This window comes from Dermacentor silvarum, chromosome 6 (assembly GCF_013339745.2).
Source record: "Dermacentor silvarum isolate Dsil-2018 chromosome 6, BIME_Dsil_1.4, whole genome shotgun sequence".
Classification (NCBI taxonomy): domain Eukaryota; kingdom Metazoa; phylum Arthropoda; class Arachnida; order Ixodida; family Ixodidae; genus Dermacentor; species Dermacentor silvarum.
Genome location: NC_051159.1, coordinates 147,305,365 through 147,328,622, shown reverse-complemented (window position 1 = coordinate 147,328,622; position 23,258 = coordinate 147,305,365). Strand labels below are relative to the sequence as shown.

General features: G+C 45.2%; 2 protein-coding genes across 2 annotated transcripts in view; one reads left to right on the top strand and one right to left on the bottom strand.

Moving 5' to 3' along the window:
- LOC119456949 (neurogenic locus notch homolog protein 1-like) overlaps positions 1–23,258 on the bottom strand; it is a 218,918-nt gene that overhangs the window by 87,691 nt on the left and 107,969 nt on the right. The gene's annotated exons all lie outside the window — the stretch shown is intronic.
- LOC119456947 (glycoprotein antigen BM86-like) overlaps positions 1–23,258 on the top strand; it is a 36,897-nt gene that overhangs the window by 8,761 nt on the left and 4,878 nt on the right. Inside the window, exons 3-12 of the mRNA XM_049669584.1 lie at positions 2,748–2,861; positions 3,439–3,495; positions 9,832–9,966; positions 11,929–12,060; positions 12,601–12,729; positions 12,827–12,930; positions 14,146–14,201; positions 16,001–16,149; positions 16,786–16,866; positions 22,717–22,804. Coding sequence (XP_049525541.1) covers positions 2,748–2,861; positions 3,439–3,495; positions 9,832–9,966; positions 11,929–12,060; positions 12,601–12,729; positions 12,827–12,930; positions 14,146–14,201; positions 16,001–16,149; positions 16,786–16,866; positions 22,717–22,804 — 1,045 coding nt within the window. The remainder of the gene's footprint in view (positions 1–2,747; positions 2,862–3,438; positions 3,496–9,831; positions 9,967–11,928; positions 12,061–12,600; positions 12,730–12,826; positions 12,931–14,145; positions 14,202–16,000; positions 16,150–16,785; positions 16,867–22,716; positions 22,805–23,258) is intronic.

Here is a 23,258-nt window from a genome sequence, read left to right as displayed (position 1 = left end):
TTCTCAAGGCAGCTAAAAAGCTTTATTGCTGAAAAGAACTCTAATAATTCTGAAAAATGCTATGCGTATTAAAATACCCGGTGTACCCTGTATCAAATCAAAAAGAAATACTAGAAATCATAAAAGGATATTCACACCAATACTGCTCTGAAATGATCCACCTAACACCATGTACTTTGTCGAGATGCTTGCAATAACTTTCTGTCATGGCTCTACTGTAATATCACAAACCTAGCGGCAGTTAGTACCCACTGTGGACAGTGTTTGTATGACTTCTGTTATTTTTATTGCGATAGCAATCATATAGACACTCAAAGCGCATTTCTGCGTCTGGAGTGTCTGTCTGCGGGTGATAAAATAGTTGCCGTTGCTGTACGCTGAATGTGCAAGTAAAGGCATGCGACGGTTAGCCGGAAATCGCGGCTCGCGCACGCAAGGGCGGGAAGCGGGAAGGAAGCGCGCAGTCTTCCAGTCGCCCACAACGCTCCGAAGGGAGGCCAGGGAGGTGGAGGAGCGGCGCTTTACTGTGGCTGCGCGCTCCCGCTGGGCCGAAAGCGTTCGGGGAGAGGGTGGGGAGGGGGAGGCCGCATACTACGCCGCGCGCCTCCGCCCGGGCGGCTGTATCTTGAAAGGCATCTGTGGCGGGAGTAGAGGCCGCCCTCCCCTTGTTCTCGCGGCTAAGATCGCGTTCATGCGAGCGCAGCCACGAAGCTCAATTCGCTCGCTGCCCCGCTGCCTCACTCCAGCGTTTTGACAGCGAGTTTCCTCGATCATCGAGTGACGCATCATCAATGTTTGCTTGTGCGTGCATGACACCATGCTTGTTAATTTAGTTAGTGTGCCTATGTTTACAAGTTTCAATATAGCCGATAAAACTAGTATCATTACTTTGTATAGCTGTCCACTAATTTGCTATCGCAATCGATGCTTCGCCTTTTGGGTGAAACTGCCACTTTTTTTTCTGAGATATTGTCATTTTGATCAAATCCAAATTTGACGGCAACCCGTCTGGCTGGGGAAATACATGTTTTAGAAACGCGAAAAGATGGACAAGGCTCCCGTGTGGGGAGCCGAAACCTAATTAGATTCTGAATTCTTTTGGTAGGTGTATGTTTTCTCGTTTCGCCAATACACATTGTCATTTTAAGCCAGCTGCTAATGAAGTCCCTGACCTTGAACATGAAAGCAGAATCTGCCACCAGGATCATGTCCTGGATTTAAAATTGAGACAAATTTGGCATTTTTATAACACTATGCACTCAAGTAAATAAACGCTGGACGTCTAAGTGGCATCTTAAACTGCTTCATGACTGAGGCACGAGAAGCCTATCTTTATGCATTAGCATCCCTTGATATCCTTGTGGTGCAAAAACGGAGCTTTAATCTACACCGCTTTGTTATATTGGTCCTTTTCTTGAACAAACATGTACGTAATGTCGCATGATGTTCCACTTATCCTTAATGGTGCTGGGAGCAGCTTCTGTAAAGAGTCGTTATTTAGGTAACGTAGAAAATACAAAGACGTCTATTTTTATAAATCCTCTAACATTTACGTGATGAAAGCCCAAGTTGCACAACAAGTCCAGAAAATTGGATTATATGAGGGAATGCTCCATTTTAATGTTAAATTGTAGATAAGAAATATTGACCTGCTCTTGATTTATTTCCTTCGGCATGTTTATTCCAGTGCAACTTTCAACGCAGCTGTTAGAATTTCTAATGTGCGTTTTGAATAGGGGTGAGCGAATAGTAATCTTCAAAACTGAGTTGAACACGATTCGAATAGTGCAAAAGGTCAATCACACTGAATATCCAATATTTTTTAACAGTTTCTGAACAATGACCTGTCGTTTTCCACTCTAATATAAAACAATCTTCAACCCAACAGTCTACAACCGCAGCTTCCCAATACTAGTATATATATAGCTTTAGCAAGTTTCTGTCATTACCTTGCATGCTATATATCAAGTATTGTTCATTAAACACACAAATGCAACATCAGTAGCAAATGAGCAGTTAATTTGCATAATAAAATTAAGGTCTCATGCTGATTGCGAATGAAGAAGGGTTAATCAAAAGAGACTGGTTACGTGAGCGACACAGCGTGCTCGGCTACATACAACTTCTCCTCTTTTATGTTTACTAGATCGGTGAGGTAAATTTTTGAAAATTTTGCTCCAATTTTATGCTTGATGCCATACAACAGGTGATACTTTGAAGCTAGTTGGCGATTTGACGTATTGACAAGCTCTTAGAAAAAATATTAGCATTTTGAATAACGACTATTTGATTTGATGCCTGAATCAAATAGGGCAATCTTCAATTGTTTATTCAAAGGCTTCGAATATTTGCACACCCCTTGGTCTGTTGTAGAGCTGATCATTTGTTCCAACGAAAAGGAGCATTTGTATTAACTTGGCTCATTTTTACGGCGATGACTACGCTGCACCTGCTCATGAAAAACATCGTTATGCGGAGTTAACTGCTGGCGATAAAACTATATGCAAATTATAGAAACAGCCGCAGAAATGTTCCAAACAATGGTGCAATATCGGTGGGTGAGGCTACAGTCACAGAGATTCCGTATACATCAGTGTGATTTAAAAGCCCGTGCGAATTCCGGGGGCATGGAAACGCGTACGCTGTCCTGTGGGCGTAAAGGGTGAATGCGTTTGAATGAGGTCTGCTTGCGAAGTGATGGGACTGTAAAATGTTACAATTTTTTTTTCTTCATTATTTCTTCTCAGACGTGGTATGTCTAGATTATTCAAGTACCTGCAAGACACTGTGTAAGACTTCAAATATAGACCGGGCTCAAAGGCGAGGCTGCTGCTCCGGCTGGGAACCTCACAACTGCACCGGTTAGTAATTGTGCTGAATTTACCTTGAAAGCACCGTGTTTTATTGTGATTTGACAATTGTATCAGAAGCTGCAGGGATTCGCAAAGAGGCCATTGTACGCAGCGGGCAGTGCTATATCTTGTTTTTGAAGCCCTTCGCCGACAATTCACCGGTGTCATACAAAAAAAACTTGTGCATTGTTATTTGAAACCAATACAATTCTGCTTCTTTTTGCTGGATACGCAAACATGCGTAAAGTTGTAAGTAATGGGACATAGATGCGAGAAAGATGATGCGTTTTCTAGGCGTCAATAATCTTCTTTTGATAAGCAGCTTACGGAAATTGTTTGTCCTACTGTAGAAAGCGGACATCAGATTGGAGGTTGCGGTAATAAATTTATAGACGATCTACCTGGTACAAGACCTATTCAAACAGACTGACCTTAGGGTCAGATAGCCATCTCTCAGTGATGTAAACATTGCATAAGCAACCAGTGTGCACAACCTAGGTACATGATTCAAAATGTTAACGCGATAATGTCGTACTAAGTGTACCCTGGCGGCTACACTCCTCCTCCCTTTGCTTTGTACATACAGCCCCTGGAAAAGTGAGCTGTGAACCTGGATGGGTACTGATTGGACAGTCTTGCGTTGGTAAGTGCTTGGACTCCTTTACCAAAATGGCAGCTGCTGTCATCAAAGGCGCAAGCAAAATGCAGTGTTGTAATAGGGCATAAAATCGCAGATCCCATCAGAATGGGCTTTCCAGCCGCTCTTAATAACTATTGACAGATGCAAGAATTTCTGGTCAAGGTTTATAAAGAAAAATATGGTAAACTTAAAATATACTGCGGCATTATCTTTACCAACCACCGCTGGATTAAAACGCGCATCTGTACATTGGTTATTCTCCTCGAAAAATTACCTGCGATGTATTTTAACCAATGCAGGGTACAATTGGAGCGTCCAATTGCAGCACAATTTCGCGCCCATCGAAATGCGGCTGCCGTGGCTGCGATTTGATCTCACGCCCTCATTCTTGGCAGCGCGACGCCAGAGCCATTATTACGCCACCCCATCTCACAAGCGCAGAGCGATTCATCCGTGTGCGCAATACAGACATTTTACCACAAGCTTTTTCTTGCTCGGGAGAAGCGTTTCGCAAGAAAGACGCTGATAGGCTGCGCTGAATTTCTGTCTACTGCTCTTCCGATTCTAATGCTTTTTCTACCTGGTTAATAACTATTCTCCGAGGCACCAGCGTTCGTAAGACAAACATTAAATTACGAGTAATAAAAAACCAAGTAAGTACACGCAGTGTTGACAGCCTTCAATCAGTGCTAGTAAAACGCTGACATATACGACCAACAAAGGAGTGACAGAACCACCGCATCTCACCGGGTTGAACCCACCTCTTTAGACAATCCTTAATTGTATAGCCTACGGAAAAAGATTTTCGCATACGTTCCAGTGGAGAGCTGCACTTGAATGCATGATCAACCAATTAACGCACGTTTGTGTCATATGCAGCATGCCTTGGCGTACCCGTATGTTTTTATTTTTAACATCGGAGCTGTTTAGGCCAGCCGTAATTTGTGGTGCGTAGCCGTGGTAGCCATGGCAACCCGGAAAAGGAAGAGGAACAGACGGCGCTCCTCGCCAGCTCTCTGCCTACCCGACCTCTGCCTCTCTTCTCTCCGCGGCGCGCTGAACCAGGAGAAAAAAAAAATAGCCATGACTTAGCTCGGCTATGCCAGGATTTACTTAGCTTGAGCGAAGGTTCAGCTGGTTATTCTTAGCTTTCCTGGTTCTCTAGGATTAGCTTGATTATCATGCTTAATGCTGCTTCAATGACACCAACATGGTATACGCATTATGTGACCATTTCTACAGTTCATTAGACAACGGATCTGAACAAAAGGAATCCGTGGCGAAAGTAAACGTTCGGACACATCGTTGAGAACCGGTAGACCTGGTGGCATGGGCGGGTAATGGTAATGCTAAAGAGTGGAATCTTCTGCTTAACGAGAAAATTCTTGCACGTTGTGCAAACCCGCGCCACGGTTTCACCCCACTCAGGCGGCGTCGCTAAACTCAACGTTTCACGCATGGCACTACTTACCGGCGTCAAGTCTTTCATGTGCCACAGTCTTTCACACACGTCGCACACATACCGAAACGATTGTTTACGAAGTCCTTCTCGAAGGTACGAGTCACACTGGCGCTTTCACTAAGTTTCACCGTATAGTCAGTCAATCGGCGAGCCTTGACGTCATCGGCGGTGTCTTATTGCTGCTGCTGAGATGGTAGGGCACCTCGCTCAGCCTCCTGGCGACGCCGCTTTGCTAGACGTTCCTCCCTTTGCTCCGGTGTCTCCGCAGCACGTTTAGCCTTCTTCTGTTTGTTCTTCCTACGCTTAACCTTTAATTGCCAGGCAACTACTTCGGGATACGATGAGTCAAGCTTCTGCGCTCTTCTGCACCACTGAGCAGCAATTTCGCTCTCCCCCTCCGTGGCTATAACACTGGCAAACGCCCAGCGCAAACGATCAAACGGCCAGCGCAAACGCCGGGCAAGCGCCCGGCGCGTCAGCTGTTCTCCGCGTGAGGTCACTGCTGCTCGCGCATGCGCAGCACGGCTCTCCAAGAGTCACGCGAAACTACGTACTCAACCTCGGCCAGTGTAGCGCACGCTGCAAAAAAAAAAGAAAAGAAAAAAAAAAGGCGAAAGCTTGCACTAGGCCGCGCAAAGCTCAAGACACAGCGAAGCTAGCCGATTGACATCGAACGGCTAGCCTCCAACGCGTTCGGCGTCGGCAAGCAGCAGCGTTCTTGGCACGGTGGCAACCTTGGTTAGCCTGCCTGCGTTTGTGGCACGCCAGGAACGCTGTCGCTTGTAGGCGCCGACGCGTCCAGCACTAGTCAAGCGAAATGTTGCCAACGCGTTCGGCGTCGGCAAGCGACAGCGTTCTTAGCACTGTACCGAAGTTGGTCTGCCTGCCTGCGTTTGTGGCATGCCAGGAGCGCTGTCGCTCGTAGGCGTCCACGCGTCCAGCGCTAGTCACGCAAAATGTCGCGAAAGGGAAGGTACTTCCGAAAATGATAGCTTGGGAATACCTTCCTACATGCGTAGTTAAGTTAAACCAAGACCTAGCAGCAACCAAGTTCATACCTAGCCGTAGTAGCGAGTATAAGCTTCGCTGTGCCTAAGCTTTGCGCGACCGAGTGCAAACTTGCCTGATTTTTTTTTCTTGACAGAAGCATTACTACACGTAATGTACTAAATTCGATATTTCTTTTACTCCATATTTTCTTGATTATTGGTCACACTAAGTGTGGACGCTGTGTGGGCCAGCTATAATGACTTCCATAAGGACAGTTGTGAACTATATTTTCACCGACATGACAATTTGTATATGTGTTAATATTTTCACTTCTTTATATTGCGCGGTATTATGGACTAAATTATAAAAGTACTCAAAATATTATGCGCTGATGTAGCGAGGGAATAATTTATTGATGAGTTTTATGTGTCGCAACCATAATAACTAACGAGCCTATAGGCCGAGGCCTAAGAGCCTACAGGTTGTTGAGTGTTTAGAGACAAAAAAAAAAAAAAAACGCGGATCACATGTTATGTGGAATTACCATTACACGAATTATTGTCAATTAATGTATATACAAACTTGTTCTTTATATATATATATATATATATATATATATATATATATATATATATCTTTCCAGTTGTTTAGAATTGCCTCAATTGCAAATATTTTCTGCTAAAAACACTCTGCTCGCGCATTTTCCGTCGTACGTTCCAACGATATCTCTTCCCCATCGGAAAGTTGGCACCAGGGAGCGACGATGGTTGTTAAGGCTACGCATTTTTAAGGCGTGTTTTCTTCGCTTCGCGCCCTTGTCGGTGTCATAATGCTGCCTAACGTATGCGGCGCATCAGGTCATCCTTTGCTTTCAAGCATGGCGAAAGATATTAAACCCTGCTTGACGTCATGCTGCCAGCATTGCCGACCGAATTCTGCATGAAGCCATACTCTTTTAGATGCGAAGCATCTTATGGTCAGGGCTATGTCACTCCCTCAGTCCATCCGCCGTGCGGCGTCCACACCTCTACTGCGCACGCGCATCCTCATCCCCTCCTCTCCTCTCCGGCGCATCCTCTTCCCCCTCCTCTCCTCTCCTTGTCTCCTCTCCTCTCCGACGCTCCTTTCCTCTCCGGATTGCGCAACAAATGGCGAGAAAGAAATTGCAGCAGCACCAACGAGGCAACGCGCAGAGCTGCTGCCGACGCCGCCCGCGTTTGTCTATGTCCCCGCGTTCGCGCCGAACGCTCGCGTTGTCCGTGAATGCAGCAGGCGCCTCTGGCGTCGGCTCGGCAGGTTTCGACCAGCCACAGCTTGGCCGTGACGTCACCGGGGAGATAAAACTTAGAGCCGCCACGAAGGCGGCAGAACTCTCGTTGACCCTGTGGCGAGTCACACAGAGACCTTTACATGGGACGGGAAACCATCTCCCGCTCAAGCTAACCATCTCCCCGCTGCTTCGCATCCACACATGGTTCCCTTTAGCGGGAGATGGAGTAATCTTATAGATGCGGGGCATCTTATAGCGGCGGCCTGTCCCGCGGCGTCGTTGGCGTCGGCGTCCGTCCGCACCTCTCCTCATTCTCTCCACGCCAGCTGTGCGATAACGCCTCTCTCCTCCTCTCCCCCTCTCCACGCCATCTGTTCGATAACGCGCTTCTCCCTCCGTGTCTTCATCCGCCATCTGTGCGATAGCGCGCGCATGCGCACCTCTCTCCTCCTCCTCTCCGCGCCAGCTGCTTATATAAGCCCGGTGCATGCGCCGCTGCCTCAGTTGCTGCTTCAGTTTAGTCACGCTGCGCCGTCCGATGCGCTGAATGGACGCCAACGAATCTGTCACCGAACTGTCTGGCACATATCCAAACAGCAGCAGCCAGTTCATTAACAGAACCGCGAGCCCCTCTGAAGACAAGGCTGCGCAGAGAAGAGCTCGCGACGCAGAACGTAAACGTCGGCGACGCGCAGCGGATCCAGATTCAGTTCGCCAACGCGAAGCCGCTTCGAAACGTTAGCGTCGAGCAGCGGATTCCACACTTCGAGAACGCGAAGCCGCTTCGAAACGTCAACGTCGAGCAGCGGATCCTGAGCTTCGAGAACGGGAAGCCGCGTTGGTTCGTGAACGTCGAGCAGCAGAACCTGATGTTCGGGACCCTGAAGTTCAACGTAAACGTACGAAGCGAGCGGCGGAACCCGACCTTCGAGAACGTGAAGCCGCGTTGGTTCGTGAACGTCGAGCAGCAGAACCTGAGGTTCGGGACCGTGAAGTTCAACGTAAACGTACGAAGCGAGCGGCGGAACCCGACCTTCGAGAACGTGAAGCCGCGTTGGTTCGTGAACGTCGAGCAGCGGATCCTGAGCTTCGGCAACGTGAAACAGCGTCGGTTCGAGAAAGTCGAGCAGCAGAACCTGAGGTTCGGGATCGTGAAGTTCAACGTAAACGTACGAAGCGAGCGGCGGAACCCGAAGTTCGAGAACGGGAAGCCGCGTGTAAACGTCAACAACGAGAGGCTGCTCCCGATGCTGCACGCAACCGCGAGTGCGCCGCGAAAGCGGCGGCTCGCGGGCGCGCGATGTGATGGTGACCAACGCAAGTTAACACGTAATAAAAACGTAATAACACCAAGTTAACAACGTTAATAACAACGTAATTAACGCCGTTATAACGACCACGATGCTCCGCATCAGCCCATGGTTCCCCTCGGGAAGATGGCGTAATTATTTTTCTTTTTTTTTTCTCTCGCAGTATCAGCCCAACACGTCACCTTTGAGAATTAAATTAAATTATGGGGTTTTACGTTCGAAAACCACGATCTGATTGGGGGACTGCGGAAATTTGGGCCAACTGGGGTTCTTTAACGTGCACCTAAATCTAAGTACCCGGGTGTTTTCGCATTTCGCACCTTTGAGAATCAACGTATTGGCCGAGAACATATGTTTTCCAGTAGTTTTTAATCAATGCGCGCTTGTTTAGCTGTTCTGCTGTAGCTCTGCCTGCAGTTCAGGAACACTAAAACCTACCAAAAGCTCTTACGTTACGATCACGCGTCGGGCCGATTCATTTGGTCTCAATCGTGTTGCGCAATGCTTTCACCTAGTTTGGTCCTTCCTTAACGTTCCAAAGTCTGGTTATTTGTACGTATTCATTACCACGAGCGAACATAGGAAGCGTGGTAAACGATCAACCCGTCATTGAAGCGAGAACACCCGCACGAAATAAACGCTGTTGGCGAGGTGCTCGAAGATGCGTGGATGGAGACGCCGCCTTGCGGTGCTGCATGGCAATGCCTCCTTTAGAAGATGCCTGCCGCGTGAGTCGAGAAGCTGGTTCCTGCCCCTCTCCTCTTTCCTCCTCTCCACCGGGGTCGGTTGCGAGCGCTAGCTGCGGCGGCCGCTCCAAACCTAAATTACGTGACCCTGTCTCCGAGATCACAGCGGCGTCTGTTGTGATCCCGGAGGCAGGACCCGCGGTCTCTCGTCAAGCCATTGGTCGAGCGCGTGCCAGCCTCGTAATCGTCACTTCCTCCACAACAGGAAGTACGGTCGGCAGCGAGCACGGTGTCTCCGCGACTACCCTGAACTACGGGAACCTCCGCTCCAATGGGAAAACGAGCGACGCAGCAGGCATCTAGCAAAGGAGGCATTGTGCAGGGCTCCGAGTTTTGCGTAACATGACTGCGCTCTCTACTGTCATTGGTGGAAGCGCGCACAGAATCGCGTAGCCGCCAGGAGGCGAGTTAGACCATCATCGCGTTTGTTAATGGCAGGAAACCTATTAAGGAGGGAAACTAAATCTTAAGCGGTATTACGTACTGCCGCGTCTCGCACCACATCAACTGCCGTCAAACGATTACGAATCAGCATCCATTCAACGCCGACAATTGTTTCAGATGCCTGTACTGCTAACCAAACGGGGGAGTTTTGCAAGGGCGGCTGCACGCCTGGAAACGACAGCATCGGCGTGGCTTTCAGCTGCAAGTGTGGTGCCAATGAAGTCTTCAATCCGAAAACATTGACATGCGAAAGTACGTATTACGGATCCGAAAAGCGTATCTGAATTCTCTCCTCCGAGATATTCGGGTGACTAAAATATAGTAATATTTTTTGCTTGTTATTCATATTTCATTTAAACGTTCACGTTGTTTTAATTGAATTGAATTTAGAGAGCATGTTGTCGGTGACGTAGAAGTATCATCTTTATGAAAGGAAGCATGCGAACGCGTGGCAAGTAGCCTCTTACAGATGTCGCACGACATGGTGGCGAGACGTAAAAAAAAAAAAAAAAAAAAAAAACACGAGAGCGATGTCGTTCCTTCTACAGCCTGCTCCCCTATATAGTTGCGCGTTTCCGTCTTTCTGTTGGAAAACCGCGCGTGAGCGCAGAAGAATGGAAGAATCTTGTAGGCAATCTTGATGTCTGTCATGTCTCACTGTTTACCCTAATTCCTTTCGAAGCCGCGATAGATACAGTGCGACCATTTCAAATTGAAGTGAAATGGTTCGTGTTCATGGCAGTTCCTCCCCCCCCCCCCCCCAAAAAAAAAAAAAAAGAAAGGAAAACAGAGATTTGGACGAAATAAACGTATGTCATTGAGGTGCAACCAAGTGACGGAATGATGTCTTCCCCTGCTTTTATTTTCGCATCTAGGCAAGGTGCCACACTGCCCGTGGTCGACCAGGGTATTTGTGATGTGTTCACGTGTTCCCTTTCATAAAGATGACGATAGTACTTTACGAAGTTGTGTACTCCTTCATAAAAAAATTAGATACGTAAACACTCTAGAGCTTTAGAAGCGTATTTAACGAAGCACGTAGAAAGTTTGCCTAATGCGTATAATTACTTCAACGTGCCTCACAAGTTCAAAATCCGAGGTAATAGGAGATATCCCATTGGTAATGTGTCAACAATGTTTCAAGTACTACAGTTCATTACAGAGATTGTAAAAAAATCGTTCACCAAGTGTTTGGAAGCTTTACTCGGGCGTTATCCGCTGTTTCTGATTTTCCCGAGCGAATGATGACTTAAACGGAGTTGATACTTGGCGAAAATAGCGGGACTGTTAAGCGTAATCTGAGACAAAACATTCAGTTTCAGGGCTGAATAGTGAGCTCTGCAAATAATTAGTGTATTCTTGTTTTCCCTGAATTCTTGTGCGTTATAGGAGGTACGTAGTAAGTTTACCCGTTGTCCTCGGTGAACTGAATGAGACACCTTGCTGTAATTAAGGGAAAACGTAACAGCTACAGGTGATGTGTACGTAAAGTGCAAAGTGTGCAAGTTAGTTATGATATTTGCAGGTTATTGCCTATAATAGCGCCCCAGAGCTCATAAGCGTTTTTTACAACACAGTAAATTTTACTTTTATGTACTGGAATAATTACGACAGCCACGTAGGTAAAAGTTTGGTGAAATTGGAAGGACAATATGACTGATGTGCATGCGAAGTTAAATATGTATAATTAAAGTATGGCTTTTACAAAGAGTACATAAGGCAACGCTCGAAAACATTGTATGTGGACAACCTTTTAAACGGGTGCAGTCATATGCAGGCATCGTTTTTCAAGTGCTTGGTGTAATTACAGTATTACAGAAGCCAGCGACACAGCAGTCGCCAACATTTTCACTTTTATCAGAATAAATCACATCATATCAGGTAACAAAAATTCGTAATCGTACTGCTCAAAAGAAACTGATTTGCTAGAAATTGGCTGTGCTTCTGCAAGATCGCACGAGTATGCTGCCTTTCTTCTTTGACTTGCTCAACCTTCAAGAACAGATTTTTGCCCCATCATCAGATCGTGGCAGTGAAAGGTAAAACGAAACACATTTTCAAAAAAAAAAAAAAGGCTTAAGACCGCTTCTGGTGTCTCAAAAGTGTTTTTTAAGCCATTTGTTTTTGATGTGGGGACCTGAGAAGTGCAAGAATAAAGTAGTTTTTAAAATATAAGCTATTGGAGCAGTTACCTTTCTCTCATTTTGGCTACAGAGAGAAGAACGTGCAGCACGGTGGAGAAAAAGAATTGTATGACTTCTGGCTACACGCATTGCCTGATAGAAGAAGGACTACACAAATGCTCCTGCAATGAGAACGAGCGCTTTAATGGGACGAAGTGCTCAAGTGAGTACTGAATGTGGACACATGAGGTGGATGAATCACAGCATTATTGCTCGAATTTAATTGACATAGCTTATTAACTCTCATGCTGATCCGGTTACCCGCCTTGTACTAGGCTTTATGTGTATTCTGAAGCGCCTGGGATTAGTAAACACATACCAAATTTTACCCCCAGCCAGTTGTTGCAGGTAATTTACTGGCCTCAAAGACAGCACTTCATTACATGAGGAGACGTTTAGTCGAGAGAGTGCTTGAAATCAATACATCGAACTTTTTTTCTTCCAACCTGAGCACTTTCCTTTTTTTTGAACGTGGAACACGTTATCGTGAGGAATGAATGAATGATTAAACTTTATTGTACGAAGTAATGATAAACTTGCTCCAAAACGCGAGCATCCTTGTTTCGTACTCTTTTGTCATAATAGAAAATATGAATTTTTGGAAGAGCAGTCTTCTCGATTTGGTTGTGTATGTGAGCTGTTGCACTCGGGGAGCTTCTGGGCGAATTGTACGCTAGTCGTAGGGTTGTCCGATCATTTGCAGGTGCGTGCAGTGAAGATAAAACGAGGCACTGTGGACTCCGAAACGCAACATGTGAGATAGAGAATAACATTGAAACCTGCACTTGCAATTATCCCAAGGCATTTAACGCGGATGACATCTGCACAGAAGGTATGCGACAATCAAATTAAGTTTTTAATAAAGCTTTCATGAGGAGATTTTTTTACCTTGGTGCCGTTATTGAGGAAAGTCTTTCGTTATTTTGCAGAGGGAATTAAATTTATTGAAATAGAATTCGAGATCCCCGACGACTTTGACACAACATACAGCGCCGTCAAAGCGTGTCCAAGTGCGGAAGACATTGCAGACTTGGTGAGTGTTTCTAAATATTTAGCTCCTTTGTGTGACTGACTATTTGACGGCGTTTAACGACCCAAATCAGCACGAAAACTATGAGAGCCGGTGTAGTAGAGGGCTCTGGAATAATTTTGACCACCTTGGACTCTTGAACTTGTCGCTATGCTTTGCACGCTAGCTTTTTTTAGCTCTCCGGTTCATAAAGCGTAGCCGTGCGCGCGACTAGAGAACTCTCGATCACGTGCTCTGCAGCAGAACACCCTAGCCACTCTCAGCTGTCCTAGGTTTCATAAATGACAATATCTGTAAATAACAGAGTCAATTTCGGCTTCGATAAAATTGCGACAGCGATCTAGGAAAATACTGGGATACTCGAGCAGTTTTTCATGAATAGAAATTACGCGCACAAAAATACATTCGCACAAAATTTACGCAAGAAGCTTTCACGTTTGAAGTCTACAATGCATTCATAAAGTACTGCATGCTGTAGTGTTGTCCCATTGTCCAGCAGTGGCTGGTCTGCGGCATACTTTCTTAGCAGTGATTAAGTGTTTTAGAGATCCATTTTTTTTATTTTGTGTAACTTAGTGTATCAAGTAAATAAAAATAGGCTGCATATGTTACACTCCTGTAACACGTGAAAGTGAAAGCCTACTGCACACGTGGTAATGAATTAGGTTATGCGATTGCAGGGGTCAGACTTCTTGCAAGCCATAACGAGCTGCAGTGTGAAGTAAACGTATTGCGCTGTATATGTCGACCTCCTCAGCGACACATGAGAGCGCCTAATGTACTACCTTAGGGTTGCTTTGATCTTTCGTTCTTTCTGTTGTTCTTTCTTTCTTTGTTCTTTCTTTCTTTCGTTCCTTCTTTGGTTCTTTTGTTCCTTCTTTCGTTCTTTATTTCCGTCGTTCTTTCTTTCCTTTCTTCATTACTGTTCAGCCATTGTGTTTTTGCCTATTTACGGGGCCATGAACCATTCCTGATGATGATAGTTTTGCATCATATTTTTGGAAATGAACCACTGCTGCTGATGATGATATCTTTGTTTCACTCGTCAACTTTTTTTGAATCACTGAACGAGACGCCACTTTTTCGGCTATGAGCCATTGCAATGAGCCACTTAAGGCTCTCGCTTTAGTAGGCGGCTCTTGGCCACTTAGCAAGACTGACAAGTGTATCGTAGGTTTAGTTTATGCCTAAAATTTTAATTTTCTCGCTTCTCAACAGGTACGGCAAAAAACAGGCAACAAGCACATAGCGCCGAGAAACGTTGTTTGTGAAGGGTATGTTGGCTCCTTTTTTTCCACTTATTATGCATAAAAAGTGCATGCATGTTTCCTAGTTGCGTGTATGGTTGGCATATACGAAGATAACTCATCATCATTCTTCATCTTCAACGAATTAATGACAACGGGAATGTGTTGTCCACAGGAAGCGTTTTTGTCATTTATACCATGCCCGCAACGTCAAATTTTCACTTCATTTAATGTTTAACACGAGTTACGAAAAGTTAGCTTCTACAGATGTTCAAAGTGTTTGAGGGACGCCATCTATACGAAAAGCTACAGTCATAAAATATATAAATAAGAAACAAATTTTATTTTTTGTGTATATTTTGTAGAAAACTACAACGCAGTTCAATTCGAAGTCAAGTTAATTTTCTTACCTTCTTCTAGAAGGTTCGTGTTTCAATGTATTCAGCGCTACATTTGACATTTAGTGCCGCTAATTTAGCATTCTGAGGTGTGAAGGTCGGTGCAGAGACGTAGCCTATAGTAAGATGCAGCTCATCACGGATCACTTTGAAAACAGCACGATGGTGATAAACGTTCTCCTGTGAATATATTACCTAGTAAAAAGATGAATGAACTATGCGAAGAGCTGCGACAGTGCTTTCCACTGATTTTCACTGCCATTTCTGCCTGAGAATGCAAAATTAGTCTCAGTGAGTGAAACGATTTAGTCACAAACTTGAAACGCGAGCCTAACATAAAATTTAAGCAACATTAGTTGTTGAAGGTGGTTCGGAGAATTTTGCACATCAGATTCACTAAAAGAACTTTTTTCCTTAAACTCAAGGGCTCTGTGGTCATACACTTTTCCTTCGGCTATAAGAAGTGAAATAGTACATTCTTGTAATGAGGCTTAGGGGTGGAAAATTTTGGTAACTTTGTTACTTCCATGAACCCTTTATGAAGACAAACTTCCAGAAGTTGAATGATTGCATCACTGTAAACTAACTTTTTACAGCGAAGCTGATAAGGGCTGTCTCCGATGATCGTGTCCGCGTCTAGAAAAAAACTGTCATTGGCTTGAGCATTTTTTGGTTCGCACTTTTAATGTTTCAGTCTGAGACGATTTAACATAAGAGGCATGCGCTGCCGGTGTTTTGTTTCATGACATTTGTTTATGGGCTGTCATTCTCAAAATTTCGAGGAGCTGTATAAACTTGGACATGTAGCAGCACCAGCAACGCCCAGAACTGTTGTCAACGCCGGCGGTGTTTTGCCCGCATTTGCACCGAACGCGCGCGGCGTTGGTGACGTGTTTATAAAGAACGTGCCAACCTTTGCCGTACACCCTATGGCGGTGTACTGTAGCGACCATAAGCCATGGTCCCTGTGGTCACTAAATAAACGAAAACCACCGGATCATATATATTTCTCATTCTTTAATAGTTCAAATAACCAATTACACCATCACATCTTAATAGTCATAATTGGAAATACATAATTCCCACCATAGTACAGCTTCGCTGGTCTTCCATCTCCACCCCAGTGGAAGGGCTGACAGTTTCTTTTTTTCATGTTTAATGATGGGCTTTTCTTCATACCAGCGCGTTGTAATACCGCAGGCGTTTGTTTTGTTATTGATACGTCGTAGATACATTATCATTATAGCAAATTACACAACGTATCATATCCACATGTCAAGGGACAAAATAAAGGGAAAAGGCAGGGACCAGAACGGAAAATCTGGTTTCATACCCTACCTTGGGGAACGAGAAGAAGGAGGTAGGAAGATAAAAAGTGAGAGAGCGAGAGAGAGTAACTAATTTTATGCCTTAATTATTTCCGGACAGAGATGGGACCGTAAAGGTGATGTTTGGCCTTGACCTCCACGACAGCGAAGAGGCACTAGCAGCTCTATATCATCGTTCTACAATCCCTGGCCGGCAGGGCCAGAGCCTGCTTGGCCGTGGCATCTTCATGAAAGTGAACAACCTTCATGGTAAGTATAGTAGCCCTAGACCAAGTGTAGAATTAACGAAATCACTTTGACGCAACGCACCTTTTCGCTTTTTCTGCGCCACACACAGAAAAAAAGTAGCCAGCCAGGGTTTGGGGGAGGGAAGGGGAGGACAGTGATTTTAAACAACCTTCCTTCGATTTGTACCATTGTGGATCTGAGGAGCTCGACGATGCCAAATTTGCGACGTATTTATGCTACGAAAGGCGCTCTAAATGGTGTTAGGGGGTTGTATTGCAGTAAAATTGCAGCAATGTTATAACATTCTCTGGGTCTTTAAACAATGTGCTTCAAGTCGCAGTAATGTAACTGTGCTGGTGCCCACGGATTACGCAAGCAATTACCAGCATTGCACTATAACTGAATGCTTTGCAAATAACGTTTGCAGTTTAAACACAAGGCACACATTAAAGTTCTTATTAAGTGCGCTGGAAAGTGTGTAGTAACTTGAAATGTTAGTGCCGAGTTAGTTACACATATGCATTTATTGCCTAGCCAATATCGGAAAAATGTATTTAAGTGCTACTTCAATCAAATGTTTATCATTTCCAAGTTTAAGAATACTGTGTTTCTGTTTATGCAATAGTTTGATATTTACTGTTTTGTCCCAAATCGCAGTTTCATCTAGTGAAGCGAAGCAGTTTGCGAACGCCGTAAGCCTAAAATCTGCGCCATACACAGACAAAGTGGTTAGCAAGGGTAAGTAAACATTTTCTGTCATTGGTCGTGATGTTTTCAATGCAATCTCCTAGCAAACTCGGCTTGCTTTATACACGCTACAGCTTATATTGACCTCCAGGCTTGGAATTTGGTTTCCTTCACATAAAGTCATTACAGCTGAGTAAATTGGTGCATTTCGCCAGAACATAGCAAACCACATTTATGATAAAAAATATCCATTTGTCCTAGGAACGTGCCGTACCCTCACAATGGCAGCTGAAGCTCTAATGGTTAAAATTAAGGAGGGCACGTGTCAATTAATGCAAAATTGCAATTATTTTTAGATAATTGCACACTGCAGTCTAGTGATCGCTCAATTGAAGCTAGGTGGGCTCTTTTCAAAAATAAAGTTAGATATTTCACTGAAAAGTATATGTCGCTTCGAATGATATTGTGCAAATAGCGTATGCTGAATACGAAAAAGAGGTTTTTTTTTTCGAAGAGTAAAACGTGCTCATTTGACTGATCACTGGCTATTTTATCGTAATGCTTGTTCCTGATTCAAGAGCGCGCGGCGGCGGAGGCGAAGAGCGTTTTCTACAGCTGTACGCTCCCGTCGTTGTTGGTTCAGAATCCTGCGAAACTCAACTTATCACCTTCACTAACGACCTTCTTACTGCCTTAGACAACGAATTAGAACTTGAATCTATTTTCTGGACGACTGTAAAGCTTTTTGTTTAGTATCGCATCCTCTTTTGTGCTTAAAACATAGGAAACTTAATTTAGACCCACACATTTTAGAATGGATTGAAAGCTTTCTTATAAACAGATCCCAATTTGTCACTGCAAACAAAGGGGACTCATAATTCAAGCCAGATTTATCAGGAGTTCTAAAAGGTTCAGACTTAGGTCTTTTACTTGTTTTGTAGTGACAAATACGGGCGCCAGCCGAAGACAAAGAAGAAGACGGTTGTTGTTGGTGGTGCTCGTGCTCGCTCGGCTTGGCCGTTGCCTGTATCTGCGCATTCATATAAATGCCGAGCGCATCTAACCTTAAACGAGTACTATCATTTGGTGGAGGTGCTGGTACCATTTTTCATCCTGAAACTCCGTGTCCAAACTCTACCCCCAGCCTCGGCAATGATTGACGACGTGCCACAGCAAGGTGCTCCCGCACCACCGGTGGTCGCCTGCTCCGCCGTACCAAGACAGCGATACCCTGTCATTTTTAACAGCACCGACAAGCACGACGTAGACGACTGGCTCACTTCGTATGAGCGGGTAAGCGCCCACACTAAGTAGGATGACGGCGACAAACTCAGCAACATCACATTTTACCTGGCGGGCGTAGCGCAGCTGTGGTTCCACAACTACGAAGCTGATTTTGCCAACTGGCCATCCTTTAAAACGAGCTTCGCGGAAGTCTTCGGCCATCCCGCTGTTCGCAAGCTCCACGCAGAACAGCGCTTACGTGGTCGTGCCCAGAAATCCGGTGAGAACTTCACGTCCTCCACTGAGGATGTTGCAGACCTCTGCCGTCGCATCAACCCTGCTATGTCCGATGCTGATAAAATCAGACACATCACGAAGGGGATCGAGGACGACACCTTCCACCATTGGAAAGCTCATTGCCAACAATCCCCAAACTGTCACAGATGTGGTACAGTACTGTCAGAGCTACGACGAGCTGTGAAAACAGCGCATTTCTACACTACTCCCGAGCTCTGACACGGCGAACATGTCAGCATTAACTGTAGGCGCCGTTTCTACTGACACCACATTGTTGATGGAGCAGATACAGCAGTTTGTCCGAGAAGAAGCGGCACGACAATTGTCCCTTTTTCTCTGCGTCCCAGACTCCACACAGACGCTTGCTCCGACGCTCCGACAGGCCATAGAGGAGCAAATTTATGAGGCACTACCAGCCACCTACCAGCATCCGCCTGTTTCCGTTTCTCTGACTTATGCTGAAGTCGCACGCAGACAGTCATCAGCAATGCCACTCAGCACGGATCCTGGTCGACCAGCAAATGCCTTCTACGCGGCGCATGGGCCTGTCCGCCCGAACCCGCCACCTTCACGCCGCCCCGCGCCGCCGTCAACTAATTCTTGGTGCACCCCGGACCACAGGCCTATTTGCTACTTCTGTTGTCTACCTGACCATGTCGCACGTTTCTGTCGTCGTCGTGACTTCCGTACTAGTGCGGGCGATGACAATCAAGGCTACTCTTCTTCTGAGCCAACCCATGCAATCTCCTCCCACTCAACGATGGATACCTGCTCACCAAATCGACGTGGCTACGACACACATCGGTCACCCTCACCACGTCACCGTTCACCTTCCCCTATAATTCGTCGCTACTCACCCGTCCAAGCGGAAAACTAGCCATCGCAGTTCCAGAGGCAAGAACTGCGCTCGTGTCGATAACTTCAAGGTTTATACACAAACCTAGCAGATTATATATATGATCTACCAGGTTCAATTAATTTGCATATTAGGCTATTCGCCGACCATTGCGTAATTTATAGAGTCATACAATCCTATTCCGACAAATTCACTTTTCAGTCTGACCTTGTGAAAGTTTCCACCTAGTGTGGAAACTGGTAGATGGAGCCTACTAAGAAAAATGTAAAGATTTATGCCCTTCAATTAAGTCAATGCAATTTTACAAACACTCGCCACTAGTGCATAGATGGGACCCATCTGGAAAAAGTAGAATCCTATAAGTATCTCGGAGTTCCCTTTACCTATAATCTTTCTTGGGAAGCGCACATAAATTAGTAAAAACGCTAATTGGGCCCTTGGTTGCATAAAACAAAGCTTGTCTAAGATTCTGTCAACGCTAAAATTATAACTTTATAAAACACTCGTGCGTTCAAAGTCAGAGTATGCAAGCTGTGCGTGGGAACCCCCACATCATGATTACCTCATCAATAGTCTTTAATGAGTTCAGAATCACAGTGTTCGCTTTATTTCAGCAAATTATTCCACATCCAGCGTATCAAGTAGGAAGCAAATCCTAAGCCTTACATTGCTCTCACTTCATAGAAAAGCCTCCCGCCTACCTTTTTTCTTTAAAATATATCACCTGAACCGGGAATAGAAACGCGAACTCCTTTCGAAACCATTGCACATTTCATTTGGTGCTGATCATCAATATAAAGTTAACATTCCATTTTGCAAGTCTAAGCAGTCTTCCTTTATTTATTTGTACTGCAGACAAGTCTAGACTGGAACACTTTGCCCACTTCCATCGTTTCAAGCAACCAGCTAGATGTATTGCGAATAGCATTTGATGATCACATGCTGTAAAAAAAAAAACTGTGGCCCCAATCCACGTTGTGAAGGTGGTTGGACAGCGAAGCTGTAAACGACACCCACAACGATTACCCATGGTGACGTCACTTGAATTCACACACGTGGCTTTACATAGAGTGAAACCAGAGGCAAGTGAAATTTACTTAACCATACCCTCTATTACTTCACAACGACATTATATTCACGCTGTTCTTCTGGCGTCTTTCCGTGGTCTACCTGTGGTAGCCTGAAATGAACGGAATGAGTTGCTAGACCGTGGTGACGTCACTACGTGATTTCAATGCTGTTGGGTACTTTTCCACCTCGGAGTAGATTACGCAACCGCAATCTTTACCGGGAAACACACGCGGGAGAAGGAACGCTGTACACGAGACCAACAACGATTACCCATTGTGGCGTCACTTGAATTCACACACGTGGCTCTACAAAGAGGGAAACCAGAGACACTGGTTTCACGAGAGTTTTGATTGACGTCAACCCCTTTCGAAGCAGCTGCAAACCTAATCTTTACCGGAACGCGTTGGAGTTTGTTCCCATTGTTCACATGCGCCTTACATCATGTGGTTACGGTGGTTGTTTTGTGGTTTTTCGTTTGAAAGCGAGTGCTGAGCTGTATGCTGTATGCCTCATTTCAAAGGAGATGTGCTTTTTGTATTCAAATTTCAGCCTGGCGTCTTTTGCTTACCCCGACACGAAAATTTCTTTGGCTGGTAGAGGTGAACAGCTTCACTGTAATATATTGCTTACAGTTCGTCCTGTACTTAGAGCTTGACTTGTACGTATATTTTTAAGTGTTCTTTTTTACTCGCACATTATTACCGTGGCTCTTGTGACATAATATGCACATTTTGCCCAACTCCATTTTAACAGCGAAGCTGTTTAAGCCAGCCGCAATTTGTGGTGCGTGCCAAGAAACTGCCGCGCCGTAGCCATGGCGACCCGGAGGAGGAGGAGGAGCCCGCGGTCTCCTCCTCGCCAGCTCCCTGCCTTCCCGACCCCCGCCTCTCTTCTCTCCGCGGCGCGCTGAGCCAGGAGCAAAAAAAAAAGGGGGAAAGCTTGCATTAGGCCACGCAAAGCTCGACACAGAGAAGCTGGCCGATTGATATTGAGCGGCTAGACTCCAACGCGTTCGGCGTCGCAAGCAGCAGCGTTCTTGGCACGGTGCCAACCTTCGTTAGCCTGCCTGCGTTGGTGGCATGCCAGGAACGCTGTCGCTCGCGGGCGTCGACGCGTCCAGCACTAGTCACGCGAAATGTCGCGAAAGGGAAGGTACCTCCGAAAATGATCGCTCGAGAACACCTTCCTACATGCGTAGTTAAGTTCAACCAAGTTAAGAGCATGCAGCAACCAAGTTAATACCTAGCAGTAGCAGCCAGTAAGTTTCGCTGTGCCTAAGCTTTGCGCGACCTAGTGCAAATTTGCTCGTTTTTTAATATATAGGGGTTGGCGAACTTATCTAAGTTTGCACGTTCGGCAGTCGGCGCACTGAGGAACGGGCATGATACTGGCAACGTCGTCTTTGTTTACTTTCACATGACACGACGCTTGAAGCGTCCGGCGTATGGTAGTACATGATACAGACACAAACACAAAACAAATAAGGAAGAATGTTCGCCCTCACCGGCTTCGTGTATCAGTCAGTTGCAGTATGTTGTGCTACAAAACTCCTATCTAGAACACTTGACAATCTAGCCCAACAGTCGTTCTGCTCAGGAGTTCCAGGATGGCGATAAGTTCCTCAATGTGGATTTTTGTTTTGACACGTGGTTGACGTTTGTTACATTTAATACTCCCCAAGGTATTTCAAACCAGGAAACAGCCCACACGACATGCCGATATGACCAATTAGCGCAAACAAATGTTATTAAAATCTGGCCGTCGTGCTGACAAAATAAATCATCTTAGAGAACATCGTCTTTAGACGCGTATTAAACCAAGTGCTTGGAAAGTATTTTCGACTGATGACTTTCAGAAATGCTTTAACGTTTGTGGGACGTAAGCTCTATAGCGCATTGTCTCATTGGAGAGACAGCTAAGTTTTCTCCCCGCTGGCTTAGGCAGTCAGCGTCTACGGAAATTGACATTCCAAAGAGTTGTATATGAGATTCCCAGACGTGGGGTATGTGATTCGGTATATGTAGAATCTTATACGTGACATGGCATTTTTGATTTTGTATTTCAGGTAGGTTGGTATGTGTTTGTAATAACGTAATTTATTGTAGTTAGTGTCATGTAACAAATACATCTATGATATTTCACAGCTCACTTGATAAGAATGAGGCAGATTTCTATTTTATCTTTAAAGTAGCTTTTTCGCTGTCGTTTGTTATCTGGCTATTGCTGTGCGGAGTAATTTCATATTTTTGTTCCCGGTAATTGGATTCCCGCCAAAGCACAAGTAGTTACGATTTGCTGTCACTAAATGACCAATTGAAAATGAATTATACTGCTTACCAACTGCTTCATGAAACGTCATTTTTACGCTGTCAACGAGTGAGGTCCCTGCCAATGCGCTACTGTTATTCTATTTACCTTAAAGGCTACAAGTCAGCTTTTTTTCCACGATGCAGGATTGAAAGGAGGCCTGGTTGTGATGGCAAGCATTATAGGAATGTTCGTCCTATGTGGTGCTTTCGCAGTGATATACATTATTTTGAGGTGAGTTGGGACTTCAACAGTTATCTTAAAAGTAGAGTGACTGTTCGATCTACGGTGACTGATATGCTGCGGTGCTCGCTCAATGAAGGTATGAAATGCAAACAGTTGGGCAGACTTCATTTTTAGCCTTCATAGGGGGTCCACCAACAGACTGTTTCTGCAGCTTTAGTTATCAATGGGTAGGTTCATGTTTCAAGACAAGGATCAGTTGGGCACCGAGGCAATGCATAAACAAGCATCATGATCGAATGTCTAACGGGTTGGTGGATTCATTGATATTGTGTACATCTAATAACAAATGCTTGCCTCTGCCGTATTTATTTGGTTGGAAATCACTACTAAAGAACAATAAGAACAAGTTAGTGACGTTTACGATTCACTCAAGTTATCACACTAGTTAGGGGTGGAAGAGGAAAAAAATAAACGTTGCAGTTTCATCCGAGACGCGAAGCAT